Here is a 23,394-nt window from a genome sequence, read left to right as displayed (position 1 = left end):
CAGCAAATGTCCTGTGGGAAAACTGGCTGTATGTTTGGGGCTCCTCTATATTTCCAATCCATTACACAACTCACATAATGGTTAAACATCTCACTTGTTTCTCTTTTTCTGTGTAAACTCACTCTGCCCAGGCCAAGCTGGATGAGTCTATGCTCAGAATTAGTACATGTCACCAGGGAAGAAAACAGTGGATATTGTCACTCACTTAGTTCAGACCTCAGCAAAAGATTTATTTAATTGCACTGTAATTTTTGGGACAATGACTGAATAGGTAAAGAGGCCAGGCTAGAAGTCTAAATATGAATATCACTGTGGTCTTTGCAGGAACCTGGACAAGCAAGAAGATCATCTCAGGGTGGACAAGTGTCATTAGAGCTGGGCAGTAATGCCTTATGTCCATGAGAAGTATTATTAATAGACTCCAATTCTGTTTCAGCTTGGCCTTAGAAAGAAGCAAGAAGATCATCTCAGGGTGGACAAGTGTCATTGGAGCTGGGCAGTAATACCTTATGTCCATGAGAAGTATTATTAATAGACTCCAATTCTGTTTCAGCTTGGCCTTGGAAAGAGGATGGGCTCTCTTTAGATGCAGTAAGTCTCCGAGGTTCTCAGACAACATAAAGGTAAAACTCAAGAGGGAAATACTAGACTGCCTGCTAAAAGATCAGGGTAAGAATCCTAGATTTGTGGCAACATGGCACCAGTTTCAAATGTTTTATTGCACTTAATCTAATGATCAAATTAGGAGAAAAGATGAATGTTACAATAATATGTAAAAGTAATGCTTAAGATAATTAATTTCATCTTACTTTGATGTTTTACTCATTGAATAAACAGTAACCTAATTTAGGGACTTGGTAAAGATGACATTCACTTTAAGAAAACTGATATAACCAAAAATAAACTTGGCTGGGGGTGGTGGCTCATGCCTGTAATCCCAGCACTTTGGGAGGCCGAGGCGGGTGGATCACATCATGTGAGGTCAGGAGTTTGAGACTAGTCTGGCCAACATGGTAAAATCCTATCTCTACTAAAAATACAAACAATTAGCCAGGCATGGTGGCAGGAGTCTGTAATCCCAGCTACTCGGGAGGCTGAGGCAGGAGAATCACTTGAACGTGGGAGGCAGAGATTGCAGTGAGCCGAGATGGCGTCATTGCCTGGGCAACAAGAGTGAAACTCCGTCTCTAAATAAATAAACTAAAAATCTGTGGTAGGGGGAATGGTGGTAGGGAGGTAGTCACAGGATTCAATTCAACTAATTAAGTGCTCTCATGTGCTATGCACTGTGCTAAGCACTGGGGAATACCCAGAAAAGGCAATGCTGCTTGCTGTGGACTTAATGTTTTGATCCTTCCAAAATTCATGTGTTGAAGTTCTAATCGCCAGTGTGATGATATTTGGAGGCTGAGCCTTTGGGAGATAATTAGGTTTAGATGAGCTTATGGAGCTGAAGCCCCCATAATGAGATTAGTGCACTTATAAGAAGAGACATGAGAATTTTTTTTTTTTTTTGAGACAGAGTCTCACTCTGTCACTGAGGCTAGAGTGCAGTGGTGTGAGATCCCTACTCACTGCAACATCTGCCTCCCGGTTTCAAGCGATTCTCCTGCCTCAGCCTCCCGAGTAGCTGGGACTACAGGCGTGAGCTACCCCCGGGTACTTTTTGTATTTTTAGTAGAGATGGGGTTTCATCATATTGATAAGGCTGGTCTCAAACTCCTGGCCTCAAGTGATCCGCCTGCCTCGGCCTCTCAAAGTTCTGGGATTACAGGTGTGAGCCACCAGGCCTGGCGGAGAACTCTTATTTATCTATCCATCCATCCATCACCCCTTCTTCCCTGGCCACCTGAGGATACACCAAGAAGACAGCCATCTGCAAACCAGGAAGAAGGCTTCATCAGCACCCAACCATGCTGGCACCCTGACCCTGGACTTCTCAACCTCCAAAACTGTGAGAAATAAGTATCTGTTGTTTAAGTCACCCAGTCTAAAGTATTTTGTTATAGCAGCCCTCATGATAGATTAAAATGTGAGTAATTCAAGCATACCTATTATTTTTAAGCAAGATATACTTGCATTCATTTATGAATTCATTCAAAAATATTTCTAAAACTCCATACCAAGATTTGCATTTATTGATTTTATTTAAAAATATTTTTAACACTCCATACTAGGATTTTCTCAGTAAGATTTGCTTCCTAGTGTTTTTCTAACCTTTATCCAACATAGTATATTCTGACTATGAGAGGGAAGTAGCTTTATCATTACGCTATGGAGCTTGATTTAACTAACTAGATCCAAGATGGAAAGAGCATGAGGTCAAACTTTCAAAATTGAGCTAACTTTCTGAGTTTTAGTAGCATTTTTTGCTTCCTTCTTCCTCAACAAGAGTGGAGAGTTCAGGGAAGAGAAATGTGAGAAAGCCAAAAGGAAAATAAAGTTCACACAAGAGAATCGTGGTGGAGAAAATAACTTGAAAAGAGATTGAACAGAAGCAATGCAAGACTAGGAAGTGAGGCATTGTTACGGAAGAGAGAGAAGGTTTTTAGCCTGTCTTTTAAAACGGAAACATCTCAACTGAGGTCTATTTTCAAAAGAACCCCAACTGGAGGTGGGCTAAGATGGATAAACTCCATTCCTCCTCCAACTATGACTGAGTCACCATTATTAACTATTAATTCTACCAGGCCATTTTGTGGTATTATACCTGTAAATCTTAATTCATAATTGTTTTGGTTTGAATTCCTTTTCTGCTCTACCTCTCTCTACTTACTAGATTTGCCCCTTTTAGAACCTGGTTCAACTTGTCCTGTCTTCTTTGCTGAAGGACTAATTAAATGCACGGAAGCCATAATCAATTAATCAGGCTTCAAATATGCTTTTAGTGTTCGATAGCTGGGGGAGGGGAAGACAGTAGCTATTTCGGGGGAAGTCCACGAGGGGCGTTCCAGGTAGACGCGTGATGGCTATAACCTTCCCTGTCTCTCAGCCCGTTTTGGCGTAGATTCAGCTCCTCGACGCGCCCAACCGATTGAAAGGCATTTCACCTAGGCCCAGATCGGGGCGCCAGGCGTCCAGGCTTCCGGCCACGCCCCCTTCCCCGCGGTTGCTAGGAGACGTGATGTCACCGGAAGCGAGGCCTGGGATAGGCTGAGGCAAAGGGAAGCCTCTCCCCCTGTGCAGCCCAGGCGCCGGGCGCTGGCTCTCCAGCTGTGTGTAGGCCTGGGGGCCAGGGTCCGCGGAACGTATCGCCGACTGCGGCCCCGCCCGCCCGCCCAGCCGCTGGTCCGGCCGCGGGCTCCCGCCACCACCGCGCTCAGTCTGGGACCAGCCGCCTGGCGGGCCGTTCCGGTGCGCCTGCCCGCGCTTTTCACTGACGGGCACTGTTTCCCACAGCCAGTGCCGCCCGCCACGTCCCAGCTCTCGGCCAACGGAGGTGCGCGGCGGGTGACCTTTCCGAGCCCAGTGCGATGACGGCTCTGTGCTCCTGGCCGGCACAGCTTCCTGGGCGCCGCCAGCTCGGGCTAATGCCTTTCCCGCCGCCGCAGCCGCGGACGCCGCTGCTGTGGCCGCTGCTGCTGCTGCTGCTGCTGGCCGCCGTGGCGCCGGCGCGCGGCTGGGAGAGCGGAGACCTGGAGTTGTTTGACTTGGTGGAGGAGGTGCAGCTCAACTTCTACCAGTTCCTCGGAGTGCAGCAGGTAAGCAAGGAGGCGCGCGGGGCCGGGCGGAGAGGGGCCGGGGCAGGCGGCAGGCGACCCCGGTTCCTCAGAGAGTCGGACACGGAGGGCAGGGCTCGGTCACCCCGGGCTCTGGCTGCCCTCAGCCCGGGCCACCGGGGTCCTCAGCCTCGGAAGGACGTGTCCGTCTTCCCCAGATCCTTACTCCTGCTTCAACTTTTCTAGTCCCAGCCCCAGTGACAGGCTGGACGACGCCACTTGCCTGGGGTGGCAATGCCATCTCTCTGGTCCGGCGTTCTGGGGAAGAGCCTTCCCCCTCCAGCTGTGCTGGAGGAAGAAGGAAGAGTGGTGTGGGTAGACTTTTTTTGTTTTTAATTTAACACCTACCGTTTGCCTTCCTGTCCCCCTGAATGTGAGAAAGAGCAGCCGCTTCTCTAAACTGTCATCTTCCACCGAGACTTACCCTCATTCTTATTCTTATTTCAGCTGCCTCCCCTCCTCTTCCCTTCTGGGAAAGTAGGAATGCACTGTGACCAGTGTCTGTGTTGCAGAAGTTTTTCTTACCTCGTACTTGGACATCGTTTTTAGCCTGTTAGATAGATGTTTCTTTCGCAGTTTAGAAATCTGGAGGAATTTGAAGCCTCTACCAGGTTGGAGGTGTTAAGTTTTTTGGGCAGCACAGGACTTGGAGTGCGATTGGAAGAGAAGCCCCCAACCAGTAATGTAGGAATGGGTTTTTTTTTCCCCCTTTTCCTTTTGTTTCATTTTGTTTTCTTTTTTAGCTTGAGACATTAACTTGTAAAACCCTTCTGTTGCTTTTTAGTTCTACCATTGAGGGTGGTTGAGTGAGGGTAGATATCCAGTCTCTACCTGAAGTCTCGCGCAAAGGAGAAGATAACATTTCGCTGATTTCAGGCTTACAGGGTGAAAAATGTATATTTCACACTTATCTGATTGAGCCCTTCGTACAATGCTTTGAATAGTTATGGGAGTAAAAAATTAATGTTTACAATAGTTGTCATTCAAGGCACACTTCACATAACTAGATATGAAATGCACATCCCCCTCCCCCATAGGTTATCATAAATGTGGGTGAACTATTCAACATTTACTGAATTTTAATTTTCAAACATTGCATTTTCATTCCATCACTGAATATAAACTTACTAGGCTGCCAGGGTACCATGAGTCTAACAGTTTTTTATTTTTGTAAGAGTTATAAAGTATAGGCATGTCACACTTCAGATTCATATGTGCAAGCAACTTTGTAATAACTGTATTTGTGATCTGTTACCTGGTGCCCGCCCCTCCTCATAGAGACACTATATATCTCATTTTCAAAGCAAATGATGATGGAGTATGTGTAAAAATAATTAGTGAAATACTAATTTTGATGACTTTTAAGAATTTCTTTAATACTGGGAATAATTAGAATTTATCATTGTTGATTACATTCTTTAGGTAAAGAGAATCTTAAACATAACCCATCCAAAAATCTTGAAGATCCAGTTATTCATGAAAAATTAAGTGCCTTTAAGAGAGCAGAAATTTAATAGCAGTTTAAAATGTAGATTATGTAATCTAGCTTTGCATGTGAACTCTCATAGAATTTTCGTTTATAATTTCATGTAACTTGATTTGCATAGTTAGTTAGGCAGTGTGAACATCCAGAGCACTTGACTTTCTGGGCAAAGATGAGAAAATAAAGAAGCATGGATAATCAAGAAGATTCTTTGTCAAGGTAGAATCTGAAAAGAAGATTATTTTATTGTTTTTAACCTGTGTTTCTCTATACAGCTGTATTGAAATTGGAAAGAATGCAGGAGGAATTTTTTTCTGTCCAAGCAGAGAAACTGAATGGAACAAGTTTTTTTCTTTACATTGAATCTTAACTTTGTTAGATGACTTTCAGGGACCAGAAATTTGGTGGAAACAAACGCAACCTGTCCAAGGTCTTTCATGTGTAATTTTCAAGCCAGAACCATTTGGTGACTAGCCAAACATGAGGGACCAGAACAAAGTAGGTAGGCTACTGAAAGTGGTGACCTGGCTCTATGCACTAATCTCTTCTTCTTGTTCAAGCAACAGAGATGTATTTGTGCCTATTGGATTTTAAGCATTGGGAGTTGGCCTTTATATAAAACAAAACCCCTAACCTTATAGTTCAGTAGGGAGAAACAGACAGTAAACAACCAAGTAAATAAATATAAATGTTATATGGTCAGAGAAGGCCTCTGAGAGAAGTTAGGGAGTAAGCCATGTGGGTAATTGTGTTGTAGGCCATTTGGGCTGTCATAGCAAAATGCCATAAACTGGACAGCTTTTCAACAGCAGAACTTGATTTCTCACAATTCTGGAGGCTAGAAAATCCAAGATTAAGGCTGGAAAATCCAAGATTAAGGCACTGGCAGATTCTGTGTCTGGTGAGGGCCTTCTGGTTCATAGATAGCACCTTGTTGTCCTCACATGGTGGTAGGGACAGGCAGCTCTCTGGGGCTTCTTTTATAAGGAAACTAATCTCATCCATTAGGACTCCACCTTCATGATATAATCACCTTACAGAGGCCCCACCTTGTATTACTGTCACATTGGGGATTAGATTTCAACATATGAATTTTGAGGGACAAAAGCATTCAGACCATAGCATAGTGGAAGGGCATTCTAATAAGCACAAAAGCCAGGAGGCGGGAGCTTGCTTAGTATTTGAGGAATAGCAAGGCAGGCAGTATGGCCAGAGCAGAGTGATCAAGAACAGTAATAGGAGATCTGAGTCATGGGTGGTAAGGGAAGACCATGTAGGGCTTTGTAGGCCATTGTAAGGACTTCGGCTTTTACTTATAAGTAAGTTGGGGGAGGCCGTGTTTGAATAGAAAAGATACATGATTTGACTTGAATTTCAAAATGATCTCTTTAGTGTGCTGAGTATAGTCTGTGAGGTATTAGTTACTTAGAGGGATAATTGTGGTATAGATTGGAGCTGGGTGGTAGCAGTGGAGGTGGTGCAAAGTGGTCAGATTCTGGATTTAATTTCAACATGGAGTGAACAGAATTTTACTGATGGCTTGAATATGATAGGTGAGAGAAAAAGAGAAATTGAAGATAATTCTAAAGATTTTGGCTTCAGTAACTAGAAGGGTGCAATTGCCATTTATTGAGACGGAGAAACCTGGACTAGGAGCCTGGTTTGGAGAACATCAGGAATTTAGTTTTTGGATGTGCTAAATTTGGGGTGTCTATTAAACATTGAAGTTGAGCTGGTATGTAGGCAATTGGTTATTCAGGTGTAGAGTTACAAGAAGAAAGGTTTGGGCCGAAGATAGGAATTTAGGAGTCTGAGGCACTTAGTAACTTGAAGCGACAAAACTGGATGAGTTCACCAAGGGAATGAATGTAAAAGAGAAGAGAAGAGATCTGGGAGCTAAGCCTTGGGGATTCCAGACTTTAAGAGTCAAGGAGCTGGGTGCGGTGGCTCATGCCTGTAATCCCAGCACTTTGGGAGGCTGGGGCGGGTGGATCACGAGGTCAGGAGTTCAACACCAGCCTGGTCAATGTGGTGAAACCCTGTTTCTACTAAAAAGATAAAAATTAGCTGGGCGTGGTGGCAGGCGCCTATAATCCCAGCTACTCGGGAGGCTGAGGTAGAGAATTGGTTGAACCCGGGAGTCGGAGTTTGCAGTGAGCCAAGATCGTGCCACTGCACTCCAGTCTGGGTGACAGAGCGAGACTCCATCTCAAAAAAAAAAAAAAAAAAGGAGTCAGGGAGATGGAGGGGAATCAACAAAGGATATAGGGCAGGAATGACCAGTAAGGTAGGAGGCAAACCAAGACAAGGTTCTCTCAAGTCAAGTGAAAAAAGTGTTTCAAAGAGAAAGAGATCAGCTGGGTTAAATGATAATGATGATTCAAATAAGATGAGCTCTGAGATTTCACTGTTGGAATTAACCGTATGGAGGTCACAGGCTACCTCAGTAAGAACTGTTTCAGTGCAGTGGTGAGATCAATAGTCTGGATAGATTGGGTTCAGGAGAGAGTGAAAGGGAAGAATTGGAGACAATTAATATAGAACATTATTTTGAGATATCCATATCCTAAACTAGAAACTAGAGATGGTAGTGACTGACTGTGGCATCTTCTTTATCCCCTTATCCACCGGGTCTAAGGTAACTCAGTTACTCTGTAAGCTCTATAATTTGAATAGCAGATGACTTAGAACTTGGACCAGACCACCTTATGACCTTGGACAAGTTAGTTGCCTCATTTTTAGAGTAGATGGTAGCTTTTTATTTTCTTCATAGTAAGGCACAAAGTAGACTCCTAAATATTTATTGAATCAAACATTATAAACATTGTAACTAAATGTAAACTGTAATTCCCCAAACAAGTAGTTGCTTGACAGTTTTTACTCAACAGATTTTACTTCTATGTAATCTTTCACAGCCTTCAGGCAGCAGAAGAATCTCCTTCCATGTATTCTTAGATTTCAAGTCCTTTCTAGAAGTCTAGAAAGGGGTTGCAGAAGTCTTCGTTGAGGGGTATATACAGTTGACTTATTAGTCATTCATACTGTTTTTAGAATGACTTTAATAATAGCACATTCCAATTTGGGTATTGCGTCTTTTGAGAGGATATGGGGGGAAGATGGGAGAGGAGTATAGGAAAAAAATGTGCTTGAAAGATCTTTTGTTACCAACTTAAATTATAGGTTTCTGCACAGTATTTATATTTTGTGTAACAGCACCTGCTTCTCAGACATCTGTACTTATTGTGGGGTCAGTGGCAATTCTGTATTTCTTTTTCTTTTTTTCTTTTTTCTTTTTCTTTTTTGAAATGGAGTCTCACTCTGTTGCCCTGGCTGGAGTGCAGTGGCGTGATCCCGGCTCGCTGCAACCTCTGCCTCCTGGGTTCAAGCGATTCTCCAGCCCCAGCCTCCCAAGTAGCTGGGATTACAGGCACCTGCCACCATGCCTGACTCATTTTGTATTTTTAGTAGAGATGGGGTTTTGCCATGTTGGTCAGGCCGATCTTGAACTCTTGACCTCAGGTGATCCACCCTCCTCGGACTCCCAAAGTGTTGGGATTACAGGCGTGAACCACTGCGCCCAGCCTCTGTGTTTCTTTTAATTGTCTTTTGGGACCATGACTTTCCTTATCCTTTGTACAGTAATTCTAGCCAACAGTAAACACTTCATATTCATTCAGAAAATCTGTGAATTGAAATAATGACAAGCTAAATTATCTTAAATTTTGTAGTATTTGCTTTATGTTGAAGTCAGAGTTGTCTTCATGGTGCCAGTCAGTCATTACAGACTTCTGTTTATATAGCTAGAAAATGTGCTTCATTCTCTTTCTCTCGTGTTTTGTAACTAAATCCTTATATTCAGATGAATGCTGAAACTTGGTTAACAGAAGAAAAGCAGAAGAACAGTAATGTGCTTATAAAATATTTGGATTTTAGTTTTTAAATAGGAATTAATAAACCTTTTAAGCTTATTCAGTCTGTATTTTCAAATGTACAGATTAGCCATCCTGTTTAGAGGAGGGACAATTGTTGCCCATTCATCCGTGCCCCATGGTGGGGAGGAACTTCCCTAAAAAAACACTGCTGAGCGCTAGACCCATCTCTCACATCTTTCCATGGTGGTGTGAGTTACCTTGCTGGAGGGTGATTGCCTTTACTCTGTTTTGCTTGATTAGGAATAGCTAATCAGTCAGAAAGCTATGAGCAGTGGGAATCAGTCTCTTTGCACCTCTCTGCCCAGACCAGTAAGGCAATTATCCTAACCAGACTTACCCTTGAGCATACTGTCTCAAAGTCTAGACTGTAGAGGAGAGGGCACAAATTGCTAACAAGCCCATTTGGCCGTCACATCTAACCTGTATTCTTCAATAGCTGTATCAGTTATAAAGGTGATAGTTCATCTCTTGTCTGCCTGACTCCTGTGTCCACTTAGTTTTTTGGATGGGAAAAACCAGTTAGTGGGGCCTCCCCAAAGCCCATCACGGTCCTTTTTAGAAATGAAGTTGATGATTTCATTCATGAATGACAGTGAATTTGTACTGTGATTATCAATTTTCTCCGGTGATTCTTGTGGTGGAATCCACTGAGCTTGTGGTGTTGAGTGTAGTTCAGTCTTTCTCTGTTGAGTCGATTCCTTTGTACATGTGTGTTGTGTAATAATAGCTTCCCCATTTTTATTGTAGAATCCATTTTTTTTTTTAATTTGGAGAAAGAGATACACAAAATCTAGAATGGTAGATAACCTTTCAGTCATTTATATTTCTTATGTAGGCATGCAGAGAGTTAGAGCTGAATAAGTACTTGTTTAATTGTATACATCTTTGCATCAGATCGAATTTTCATACAATTAGTTATCTTATGTACACACTCTTTTTGTGATATGGTAGTGTAGTTTAGTGGAAGATGCCTGAGCCAATTTTATGGGATAAAGCAAGTCTATTGTGAAAATTTTTTCACCTATAATCTAGAACTGATGGAACAGAGACTTTTAGTTTTAAGTTTCCTTTTTCCTTTTATGCTATTCTCAGTTTTTTCTTTACTCTAATTATGAGAACAGTCTTAGAATATTTTATCTTTTGTTATTCATAGATAATAGCCTAAATGGAACTGGGAAAGTGGAATCGGCTTCTGCTATTACCATTATTCCTAGAAATATAATCTAAAATATTATATCGATCACCATTTAACCTAGTGATTGATTTAATGTGGTAAATTTCAAAATCATATTTTATTCGATGTTGATAATAAAACAGAGGTTAAGGTTATTTGACTTGATTGCTGGGAGGAGAATTTATATGGCAATTGTAAGTAGTGCCAATGAAAGTTGTTTGATAAAATGCCTAGTATCTATACTAAACCTTTTCTCAGCTTTGTTATGCTCTCTCTCAATGAACTTCTTATTCCACAGATGGTACTATGTGACTTTCAGAACTGTTTTCTAATGTGGGCATTGTTGGGTCTATTTAGACAGTAATGATACCAGTTAATTCCACCTAGTTAAAAACAATTCCAAAGCCTTTCTTACAGAGTTATACAAAGATAAAGGAATTGCAGTGGAAAGAGAGATTTCTGATTGGATGAAGCAGGACCCTAGATCATTTTATAATGAAGTTACAGTCATATTTTCAAAAATCTTTATTTTCATCAAAACACTTAATTGTAAAAGATGGGCCCTATACTAATGAATGTAAAAATATGATTATATGTTTTAAATAACAGCATAGTATTGCATTTTAAGAACTGAATAGTTGATATTTGAGTATTACTTATATTTACTGAAATTTTTTGTCTAAGAGTGTCATTAGGACCTAATTAGAAATTTAATCTAGAATTTATGTTTTATTCCCCATCTTAAGTAATACTAAATTATGCAAGGTTAGGATTCATTCACCATATTTGATGAGTATTTCTGATTACGTCATCCAGCAACTGAAATCTCATATGTAACCAGGCATATTGCAAAAGCAAGGGCATGCCACATTCTATGTTTTTGTTAGAATGTGTGTATAAAACAATGTACTTCATTATCAGATGGATGCCTGTTTTATTGCTACTGAGGCAGTAGGCATTAAGCTCTGTGCAGCTACACAGTTAACTAATAGTATTTGAGTTGTCTACTATTAAAGCTAAGAGTCTAAGATCAAGAATTAAAGGGCATGCCATAGCATATGCAGCAGCATTAAAATGGAGAAAAGCAACATTAAGATGCCACTAAGAGCAAATACTAGAATTCTGAAAGGTAGTAATATCCTTGGTTAAACACATTCTGGACTACATACAAATCCTGGTTATAGAAGGAACAAGAATTTTATTATTTTTATTTATTCGTTTTTTTTATTGTACTTTAAGTTCTAGGGTACATGTGCACAACGTGCAGGTTTGTTACATATGTATACATGTGCCATGTTGTTGTGCTGCCCCCATTAACTCGTCATTTACATTAGGTATATCTCCTAATGCCATCCCTCCCCACTCCTCTCACCCCACGACAGGCCCCGGTGGATGATGTTCCGCTTCCTGTGTCCAAGTGTTCTCATTTTTCAGTTCCCACCTATGAGTGAGAACATGCGATGTTTGGTTTTCTGTTCTTGCGATAGTTTGCTAAGAATGGTGGTTTCCAGCTGCATCCATGTCCCTACAAAGGACACGAATTCATCCTTTTTTATGGCTGCATAGTATTTCATGGTGTATATGTGCCACGGTTTCTTAATCCAGTCTGTCATTGATGGACATTTGGGTTGGTTCCAAATCTTTGCTATTGTGAATAGTGCCACAATAAACATACGTGTGCATGTGTCTTTATAGCAGCATGATTTATAATCCTTTGAGTATATACCCAGTAATGGGATGACTGGGTCAAATGGTATTTCTAGTTCTAGATCCTTGAGGAATCGCCACACTGTCTTCCACAATGGTTGAACTGGTTTACACTCCCACCAACAGTGTAAAAGAGGAACAAGAATTTTAAACTGTTACATGAGACCCAACTGTGGCATGTATAGTGAGCAGTAGTCAAAATGAGTTATGACCAGAAAGAAAAAGATCATTGTTGCCATTTACTGGGAAAGTATGAATAGACCGTGGAGAAATCTTAGGGTCCATACACATGAGGAAGGTAGAAATTTCTTATTTCTAGTCAACCCTTAAGGACTTTATTTATACCATTTAAACAGGTCAGGTTAAGGAATCTATTCCATGACCAACTGAATTTATACATTAAAAAGAAACCTCTGACTTTTAGAAAAGTTTTTTAAATTGCAAATCTTATTAATAGTTATTTTCAATCACCACACTTTTCGTTAACAGATAAGATTACTATTTAGGTTCTTTTCTGACTTTAAGTGGTGTTTTGTATTAATAGTTGGTGATTAAATTTGATTTGTGGAAGTTAACACGTATAAATATATATAATATATTAATATATAATATATATAAGTATATATAATATAAACATATATAAAGTAGGAAGTCTGGAAATTGTGATTTAATTATATCATACAATATTTCTGCATGGATCTTTTATATGTAGTAGGAAATAGACTTCTTGTATTTAAAGTATTTTAGTTCAGACATTTGGTAAAGTTCAAATGACAGCCATGTTGTGCAGTTCTGTAGTAGTTTTAAACAATCAATGTGTGACTTTTTGAATCACCCGTTTGGAAGTACATAAGATTTAACTTAAAGTAAATTAGGTTGATTTTGCAAGTGTTTATTGTGGAAAGCTTCACAGTTTTTCAACGTGCTGCCATCTCTTAAAACGTCACTGAAGCTTCTTGCTTTGAATTGCCTTCAAAGCTTGCAGCATATTCTTCACATTAGCCTCATTAGTAGTAAATGTTAAAGTTGGGTTTGGTTTTTGGCTATAGCAAATAGTCATTTGGAGCTAAATTTGGTGACTAAATTAGGTTAGGAAGCTCGGATAAATAGTTTGTATTGATGAAAAGATCTGAATATAATTTTCATGTAATGCTTATAGACTGCCTTGAGGACTGTTCTCAAAGAAAAGTTACAGAGAAGTTTTGAGTGATATTGACACAAAGTAATAAATCTGTAGCTTCACAAGGCAATAGAATGTGTTAGAGTAAATGACTCTTGGACTACTTATTACTTTGTGGGTAGCAATTTTTTTTTAAAAAAAGTTTGCTTGCAGGATAAAAATGTGTAAATAAAAGTGATCTTAATTTTAGAGAAGTGGGAAAATATAGAGCTAGAAGAAAATATTTCAATTATCTGCTTGCTTTTAATATTAACAAAGATCATGATAGTATTCATTATATATTTCTATAATAAAGCAAGTTAAAACCAAGTGGTACAGGAATTAGAATAAATGTTAGAGGCAGTAGCTGAGAATACCACTGAGGAAGAAAGCAGGATATACGCAGAGAGAAACAGATACAGAAAAATGCATAAATACAAATATAAATGAAAATGGAGTAATATCTCCATCTTGTGGCCTTCTTTGGATATTACCATTAAAAATGTTGAGGGGTTGTATTTTCACAACTGTAGGCATAAGTAAGAATAAAATATGAGACAGGCGGAAACAAAATATGAGTCAGAGAGTTCTTGCAGTATTTTGCAGGCACTTTTAAGACCGAGCTTCCCAGTTGGTGTGCTGCAAGCAAGTGTGCTGAGATAGTGATGCCCTCCCTTGAGCAGCTGTAACAGTTTACTCCAGTGTGCCTTACAAATACAATTTTCTGTAATGTGCCATGGTATGAAAGAGGTTGGGAAAACACTGCTAAGGCATGCAGTTCTGATGCTTTTTTTCCAGGGGAAGAGTTATTTATTTATTTATTTATTTTTATTTTTTATTTGTTTTTTGAGACAGAGTCTCGCTCTGTCGTCCAGGCTGGAGTGCAGTGGCGTGATCTTGGCTCACTGCAGCCTCTGCCTCCCCCATCCACGCCATTCTCCTGCCTCAGCCTCCCGAGTAGCTGGGACTACAGGCGCCCACCACCACGCCCGGCTAATTTTTTGTATTTTTAGTAGAGACGGGGTTTCACCATGTTCGCCAGGATGGTCTCGATCTCCTGACATTGTGATTCGCCCGCCTCAGTCTCCCAAAGTGCTGGGATTATAGGCGTGAGCCACCGCGCCCGGCCCCAGGGGAAGATTTATGAGAGAGAGAGGGTGCATGTGTGTGTGTATGCATTTATATACTTACAAGTATGTGTGTATAGTAAATATATTTATAAATTTATGAGTGTGTAGACTGAGTGTATAAATTTATGAGTATAAAATGTTTAGGTTGTAAAGTATATATATGGTAAATATAAAAGTATATATGTAAATATAAAATTGTTTTATAATATTAGTCTTATCAAAATATTTCCTAAAGATCCTTGTTTAGCTCTCATAGAAACAAAAGTATTGTTTAATGTATGGACGAGGGAATTTAGATAGAGACGGAATCAATAAGTCTTTGATTAATTAGCATTCTTTACCTGATTACTTACCCTGGATGTCAGAATGGCCATTAAATGTTACCAGAGTTTGCAATAACTCTAGAGTGATACTTTAATGAGCTGTAACCATCTGCTGTATGAAGAGGATACAAATGACTTTGAAATGTGTAAGTATTCAAATTCTGGGTAGTCTGAAGTAATATTTTGTGACACTAGGGGATAAGATAATATTTTACATACAAATGTTGACCGATGGATATTTCATATTTTGACAGCTGACAGACTCTTTCAAGCCATTCATCCCTCAGTGCAGCACTGTGCAATAGATAAATGATACAAAACACAGAGGTGATGCTAAATTTTCTAAAAGTTATATTTAAGAATGTAAAAAACAGGTGAAATTAATTTCTTTTTTTTGAAATGGAGTCTTGCTCTGTTGCCCAGGCTGGAGTGCAGTGGCACAGTCTCTGCTCACTGCAACCTCCTCCTCCTGGGTTCAAGCGATTCTTCTGCTTTAGCCTCCCTAGTGGCTAGGATTACAGGAGTGTACCACCATGCCCAGCCTGAAATTAATTTTGATAATGTATTTTATTTAACCCAATATACTAAAATATTATTCCAACATGGAATCACATTTTCAAAAATTATTATTATTTTTTGAGACAGAGTCTCGCTCTGTCCCCCAGGCTGGAGTGCATTGGTACGATCTTGGCTCACTGCAACCTCCACCTCCCGGGTCGAGCAATTCTCCTGTCTCAGTCTCCCAAGTAACTGGGAGTACGGGCACATGCCACCACGCCCGGCTAATTTCTGTATTTTTAGTAGAGACGGGGTTTCAACATATTGGTCAAGCTGGTCTCGAACTCCTGACATCAGGTGATCCACCCGCCTTGCCTCCCAGAGTGCTGGGATTACAGGCATGAGCCATCATGCCCAGCCAAAAATTATTAATGAAATATTTCACATTTTAGCTTTTTGTACTAAGTCAGCAAAATCCATGTATGTTTTATATTTATACTTCTAGCACACCTTAATTTGGAAGCGAAATTTTGATTGAAAATACTTTATCTGTATTGAGATTTCATAAGGCATATAGCTAACAAGTAGATTCACGTACCCAAATCGTTGTAAGCAAAAGTTTCCAGTAACTGAATAGAATATCAGTTTTTCAATTTAAATATAAATTAATTAAAATTAAAATTTTGGTTTCTCAGTTGTACTGTCACATTTTAAGTGCTTAAATATGTCTCATGCTTATTGGATAGCGTACATTGGATAGCCTTAGGAAATTAACATTTCTGTATTGTGTAGATACAGCTAAATGTTTTTGGGTAAAATCACTGATTATTGTTTCCATTTTGTTAGGGACATAGTTTGTAGTTTTCATATTTTTTTAAACCCGGTGTAGCTTTTGTTGTTTTGTTTTCAGGTTGTTCCAATTGTGCTAGCGATCGTATTCCTAGTTAGTTATCTATACTAGACATTTTGACCATACTTTGTTCTGTAAAGGCTATTGGTATAAAATTCGTGCTGTTCTAGGAACATTGGTTGTCTGAACTTCCATGCATAGGCTTGTCTGCTAAGGGTGGTTTCAGGTAATCACTTTAATTAAAGTTGGTCATTTGCTTCTGCTAGCTCATCTATTATATTTTATAATTCTTTAAGTGTTAATTATTAACTTAATATATATGTCGTTAGTGATATTTTGATCAAGAAATCACCAGAGTTCCTATTTTGTAGTTTTAGCTTTCAGGGTGCCCATTCTCCCTATTCTGAAACTCATCCATCTTCTGTATTGCTAGCTATGAAATATTCACTATATTCTCTCCTGTCATTTATTTTGATTATTTTAGTATCTTTAATTAAATGATTTTAAAAAGAGATTGCTAGATGCATTTCTGTTTGTGTGCCAGTCTGTTGGCTCTTTATAATACCAATCAGGGATTCTAACATCACCCTTTTTTACTAGCTGCCTCTGCTACCTTTTCATAGCTCCTGATGAGTACAGCTTTCCTTTGAACTGAATGATTAATTAGCGATCTTTTTACCTTTACCTTTTGTAATTTCATAAATAGCTGAGAAAAAGAAGTAGATTTTACTGTTGACAGTTCTTACACATACTTAGCTCCTGTTATTTCAAATGGACCTGGTACATGCAGGAAATTGCACTGGTGTCCAAGATACTAAACATTCGATGCGGAGGGAAAGACAACAACAAAACAAAAATTTTAAAACTGACAATAGAGTCCTGAAGTTGGTGGAGACCTCACGAATATCTCTTTCCTCATATAGGAGTCTCTTCTGTAGCACTCCCGGCCGATGGTCTTCTAGCCTGCTTGATGGTGTCTAACAATAGGGATTATGAAACAACCTGTTAAGTTTTTGTATAATACTACTCAGTGGAAATTTTATTCTTAAAGCCCAAATCATAATTCTTATCTACTTTCAATGTACTCAACTATCTTCTGGAGTACCCCTGAACATACTACTTCTAAATAATTTTTCTGCATGCCTTAAAATAAAATGCACAAGGGAAATAATTATTTGTTGATTTTCTCCACACAGTAAGGTCTTTTTTAAAAAAGTACAGCCAAACTGAGGGGCTATTTGTTTTCATTGTCTTTAGATATGTACCAAGGCCACCCTAAAGAAGACTCAAGCCGCCATAGTTATAGTTGTCTTGGCACTGCATTAGGCATGATTTGTGGTTACTATATACAATTCCCAGGGTTTATCAAAGTCAGCAATAGGAAAATTATGGAAGATTGAAAAATAAGATGATTTGTTATATGCCATCTTTGATAATAGAGGCCACAGAATAAACTTAATTAAAAATGTAGCCAGAAATTGCTATAGACTCTTGAGGCAGCACCCCTGTGTACAGTTGTGCAGTTTGTGTATCTGCTTCAGACCTGTCATTGTGTTATAAAAATGTTTGAGACTTTGGCATTGTTAAGAATTGCACATAGGTGGTTAAACTGTGAAGTAAATAATTCATCTTTGATAATTGAAATATTGTTTCTGTAGGTGGAATTTTAATTTTCAGACCTGTCTTGAGTGTGAGTTTCTCTCTTCTCTCTTTTCACCTCTCCCTAGTGGCTTTATAGATGTTTTTACTCTTTTCTCTGAGACACCTAGGAAAGAACTAGGTCTTATATAGGTGGCTTAGGGCTCCCTCCTGAGGTTACACTGGGGCCATTGCAGATCCAGATACCAAGCCTGCAGGTCCCTTGGCCTGATCTGGACTGTGGGGCTAAAACCATTGCCTCTTAACATCTCAGATACGTAATGTTTTATAAGTTGTAGCCTCAGGCAGTGTCCTTCTCACTGTTCACATTTTTTTTTCCCCACAGGCGGTGGATTGCCACTGCAACCCCTGATTTCAAGCAGCAAGCCTGGCTGTGATCCCAGGCCTTTGTAGAGTACTTTTAGTTCTCATCACTCTATGGGAGTCAGACTTCTTGTTTCGTCCGCCTGCTTGTAATCATGGAGCCCCGGAGGCCTATAGCTTAACCCCTATTTATGGCTACAGGTTTTCATTTGTTTTTGTCTCTAGAGATGCTTAACAAGTTTTTGATCATGGCTATATGTTTATAATTTTGTCTCTTTAAATTTAACTTTGGTATATGTTTGGTGTGGGGTTTCGGAGGAAGTCCCTCAAATACTTAGAGTGCAGTTTTCATGTTGGAACATTTTTAAAAGCTAGATTTATTTTATAATATTTTTTAATGTTCATTTTCTTATTATCTGAGAACCTTTTGCCACTTATCCAGAACTGTGGTCAGGTTGTTTATTCACAGTAATTTAAGAGGCTGTTACTTAGGCATTGAAAGAGACAGTCTACCATTCCATCCCTGTTCCTTTCTGGCAACTGTTCCCAGACTTTCAAGTCTAGGGGATAAAACAGTCAAGTAGCATTTCTAAAATAATCAAATCCTACAAGGTTTTGAATATAGTGATAAATAAGTCCATTATCTCAGAATGACATATATGTCCCTGTTATTAGAGATACCCAGAGGAGAGTCCTGCACTGTCGTGAAATTATTTAGAAAAATTTACCAGGTGGGAAAAGAGATATTGAATCTTAGGTATGTGTCAGAAAAACCATGGGCTAGGGAAAATTAATCCTCCTAAAGTTAAATTATATGCAGGTAATTTCATGTTGACCCTTTATAAATATATTTCACTCAGAAACCTCTTAAAAAGACTTTCTGGGCTAAATAACATTTTGTTTTCTTATAATCAGTCTTCAGAGATTCACAAAACAAAACATAGGACAATGAGGCTAACCCTCACTAAAAACTGTTTTAATAATCAACTTAATGGACAATAATAAAATTTTAGAATTCAATGGATATTAGCTTCATAGAATTAAGTGTGATCCTTAATTGAAGCTATAAGCAGTTTATAGAGTATACATTTGGAACATACTTTAAATGATTTATTTTTAAGGAAAGAAATATAGAATGCAAATTTACAAGAGAAGATAAAGGGCCCTTTCATTTTGGAATCATAGGATTTAGTCAGTTTTTGTATAATTTGAGGAGCACATTGATTTTTTAATTATTATATGCCTTTAATATTGAGTTGTTAATCTAAGAGAAGTCTTTTGAGGGTAACAACATGGAAAAGAACAGTGGTATAATGATCTTCTTAAAAGGCATTTTTACTTATAGGCAGCTGATGTGTTTCTAACATGGATAACAGTACTCTGCACCAATCCTCAGTGTTTTTGTAACACAATAGAATATGCACAGCTACCTAGATTATGTTAAGAAATTTTGATAATAAACCTTGCTTTTCATGTTTGTTAATTCATTAGTTCTTTTTACAGTATTTCTGTAAAATAGTAAAGCATAGTAAAGAATGAGAAACAATCACATTCTAATAATAAGGAGTGTATTTGAATAAATTATGACACATTCTTGGTGTGCTGTGAAATTAGTAGTAATATATGTGAAAATGACATAGCAACATGGAAAATACTTACAATGTTAGTGAAGAAAAGCCAAATATCAAGTTGTATTCAGATTTTATTGTAATTTTGCAGGATTATATGTGCACAAGGGCAAGACAGAAACATGGGCTAATGGGAAGAGTTTGAATTGTGGGACAGGTGGAATTTTATTTAGGGGCAAATATTTCATTTAGAGTTCTGCTAATATTACTAACATATATCCGTATAGATTATATTACTTTGGAAAGAGGAGTGTTGTACAATTAAAACACATTGGATAAATTAACAGATGTTTTCATGTTTATGAGATAAATCATATGGATATTTTAAAAACTTTAACCTATAATCTATTGAAGGTTATAAATGGGAAATTAAATAAGGTAATTTTTTTTCAAACAGCCTGGGTTAAATGAAGTAGATTTGTTGTCTGTGTTCAATAAAAGTGCTTACAAATATACTTACAGTAAGCTGTGGGTATAATTCTACATTCCGGTTAACACCATATTATCCTGACCAAGAAAGCTTAACCTTGAGGATGAGACCACAGTTTAGTGCCTCTAATCTTTGTATTATGCTTCTGAATGCTTTTGTATATACTGTATCTCTTTAATTCAGTATTGTAGATACTGCTGAACAACCAACTATATTATTATATTTACCCTTAAAATCCTCATAGTGCTTATAGGTTTAGAGCTGTGCTGTCCAGCACTGTAGCCACATATGGCTATAGAGCACTTGAAATGTGGCTAGACTAAGAACATTAATTTTACATTGTATTTGATTTTTAACTCACTTAAAATTTGAAAAGCTGAGGGAGTATAAAATGTTTTCCCATTAAACAATTTTATTGTTTGGATAGAACTATATTTCATTTATTTCACTTTAATCATCAAAAATTTGGCTTATGAATAGAGATGTATTGTTAAAAACTATACACTGGGCCAGGCGTGGTGGCTCACGCCCAATCCCAGCACTTTGGGAGGCCAAGGAGGGTGGGTCACTTGAGGTCAGGAGTTTGAGACCAGCCTGGCCAACATGGTGAAACCCCGTCTCTACTAAATATACAAAAAATTAGTTGGGTGTGGTGGCAGCTGCCTGTAATCCCAGCTACTCGGGAGGCTGAGGCAGGAGATTCGCTTGAACCTGGGAGGCAGAGTTTGCAGTGAGCCGAGATGGCACCATTGCACTCCAGCCTGGGTGACAAGAGCAAGACTCCGTCTCAAGGGAAAAAAAAAAAACAAACAAAAAAATTCCCAGCCCAAGTGTTAGCAAACTGAATCTAGCAACATATAAAATGGATTAAACACCATGATCAAGTGGAATTTATCCCAGGAATGCAAGATTGGTTTAGTACCTAAAAATTGCTTAATACAGTATTACATATTTATAGAATAAAGAACAAAAAATATGATCATCCCAGATAGAGAATAAAACTTTTGAAAGACTCAAATATTCATTAATAATGAAAACTCTCAACAAACTAGGAATAGAAGGTAATTTCCTCAACCTAATAAAGAGAATCTAAAAACCTATCTGAATAGACACCTTACCCAAGAAGATATACAAATGCTAATAAGCACATGAAAAGGTGCTCAGTAGTAGTAGTTATTAAAGATATGCAAATTAAATCCATAAGGAGGTAACATATTATGCCCATTAGCATGGCTGTAATTAACATGAAGGACAGTAAAAAGCACTGGTGAGGATGTGGAAAAACTGGAATACTTATGCATCGATGGTGGCAAGGTAAAATGCAACCACTTTGGAAAACAGTGTGGCAGTTTTTTTTAATAAAAATGTTAAACTTAATATTCATCTCAATTCCTCTTAGGTATCCACAGAAGAGAAGTGAAAATGTATGTCCACACAAAAACTTGTACATGAGTGTTCATAGCAGCATTATTCGTAATGTTAGCCAAAAATTGGAAACAATTCCAAATGCCTAGCCACCCTTGAATGGATAAACAAAATGTGGTGTATCCATTCAGTGCAATACTATTTAATATTTAGTAGAAAAAGAAAGAACTTCTGGGATAAACCACAACATGGATGAATTCCAAGAACATGTTAAGTGAAAGGATTCAGACTCAGAACAACTACATGTACGATTTCAGTTATTTGAACTGTCCAGAAAAGGCAAATAATGTATAGAGATGGAAAGCAGGTGGCTGGGCACGGTAGCACACGCCTGTAATCCCAGCACTTTGGGAGGCTGAGGCGGGTGGATCACTTGATGTCAGAAGTTCGAGATTAGCCTGGCCAACATGGTGAAACCCCATCTCTGCTAAAAATACGAAATTGGCCGGGTGCTGTGGGGCATGCCTGTAATCCCAGTTACTTGGGAGGCTGAGGCAGGAGAATCATTTGAACCTGGGAGGCAGAGGTTTCAGTGAGCCAAGATCATGTCCCTGCACTTCAGCCTGGGCAACAGAGCGAGACTCCATCTCAAAAAAAAAAAAAAAGAAAGAAAGAAAAAAGCAGGGTAGTGGTTGTCTGGGGATGGGGATTGATTGCAAATGGATGGGAGAGATCTCTGTAGGGTGATAGAAATGTTCTAAGATGGGATTTTGGTGATGGTTGCACAACTCTATAAATTTATCAAAATGTATTTTACTCTTACAATGGGTGGATTTTATCTTATGTAAATTGTACCTCAACCAAGCTGTTGGAAAAATAAGACATGTTATTTTATGGGAAATTTTCAGAATTTTCTAAATTGAGTCTTATTTGTAGATTAGTCTGTAAAAGAACTTAAATTGTGAATTATATGTCTGAGCATTTAAACATTTTCACTCTTCATCCTCTTCGTACATACACGTGCACACCCAGACACAACTCTGTGTAAACTGAGTATACAAGGTTATTTCTACTATTTTGCATCTATGCTGTCAGAACTTGGTCTCCCTATGTTTTTAGTTTTGATATTCATTACAGTGTAATTTCTTTAGTGTACAGTGTCTTGTTAATGTGTTTATATCTTTTGATTAGATTTTATACTTTCTAGAAAAGTTTCCAAATAACGCTGAAAGCTGAAATTTCAGAAGAAAAAAAAAATGATTTTAAATATATATGGCAGACTAATCACCCATCCATTCTCCTTTTAGTAGAACTCCTATATTATTGGATATTGGGGGTTTAAAAAGTACATTTTTCTGCCTTCTTTACAGGTAGTGGTGACCAATGAGCAGAAGACATGGGTTGGGCTCCTGGTAAAGCTCTTAAAGGGTGACACACCATTTTACCCTTGTTTATTCCTTCTTTTCTATTCACTGGGATTGGATGAGATGTATGTAGCTACCGTACCAGATGTCTTGCAACTTGAAGTGACCTTCAGAAGCCAAGAGAAGAGATATAGTAGTGGCCTGGGTCCTTGTGGCCATAACTGCCCCTGGAACTGCTTTACCTCTATTCTTCTTGTATGTAAGAGAAAAATAGACTTCTATCATTTTTTTAAGCTGTTGTTATTTGGGGTCTCTGTTATAAGCAGCCTGTTTCTGATATACCGTTCTTACCTGTATGAGGGATTGTTCTTTAAGTAATTTTTCTATTAAAATTTTTTATGTAAAAGCAAAGAAAAAGTAAATTTAAAAACATGATAGAAGAAAACCACTTTTGATATTTTTGTCTATAGAATTTCAGGTTTTTAATCTTCATGTATCTTTGTTACTGGCCTTAGTAACTTTGCTCATACTGTTAACTGCACCTAAATTTCTTTTGACTCCTTATGCGAGTTGTGAGTACAGTATGCAAACTGCTTTTTTGTTTTTTATTGTAGTAAAATACACATAATGTAAATGTTAGCATTTTAACTCCTTTAAAATATAAAAACCA

General features: G+C 38.5%; 1 protein-coding gene across 1 annotated transcript in view; it reads left to right on the top strand.

Moving 5' to 3' along the window:
- The first annotated feature begins 3,222 nt into the window (after positions 1–3,222).
- The window catches only part of DNAJC1 (DnaJ heat shock protein family (Hsp40) member C1), a 240,445-nt gene continuing 220,273 nt past the window's right edge, over positions 3,223–23,394 (top strand). The window contains 1 exon segment of the mRNA NM_001261677.1: positions 3,223–3,701. Coding sequence (NP_001248606.1) covers positions 3,474–3,701 — 228 coding nt within the window. The 5' untranslated portion in view covers positions 3,223–3,473.

The sequence above is a fragment of the Macaca mulatta genome, chromosome 9, assembly GCF_049350105.2.
Source record: "Macaca mulatta isolate MMU2019108-1 chromosome 9, T2T-MMU8v2.0, whole genome shotgun sequence".
In the NCBI taxonomy this organism is placed as follows: domain Eukaryota; kingdom Metazoa; phylum Chordata; class Mammalia; order Primates; family Cercopithecidae; genus Macaca; species Macaca mulatta.
This window is presented reverse-complemented; position numbering and strand designations above follow the sequence as displayed.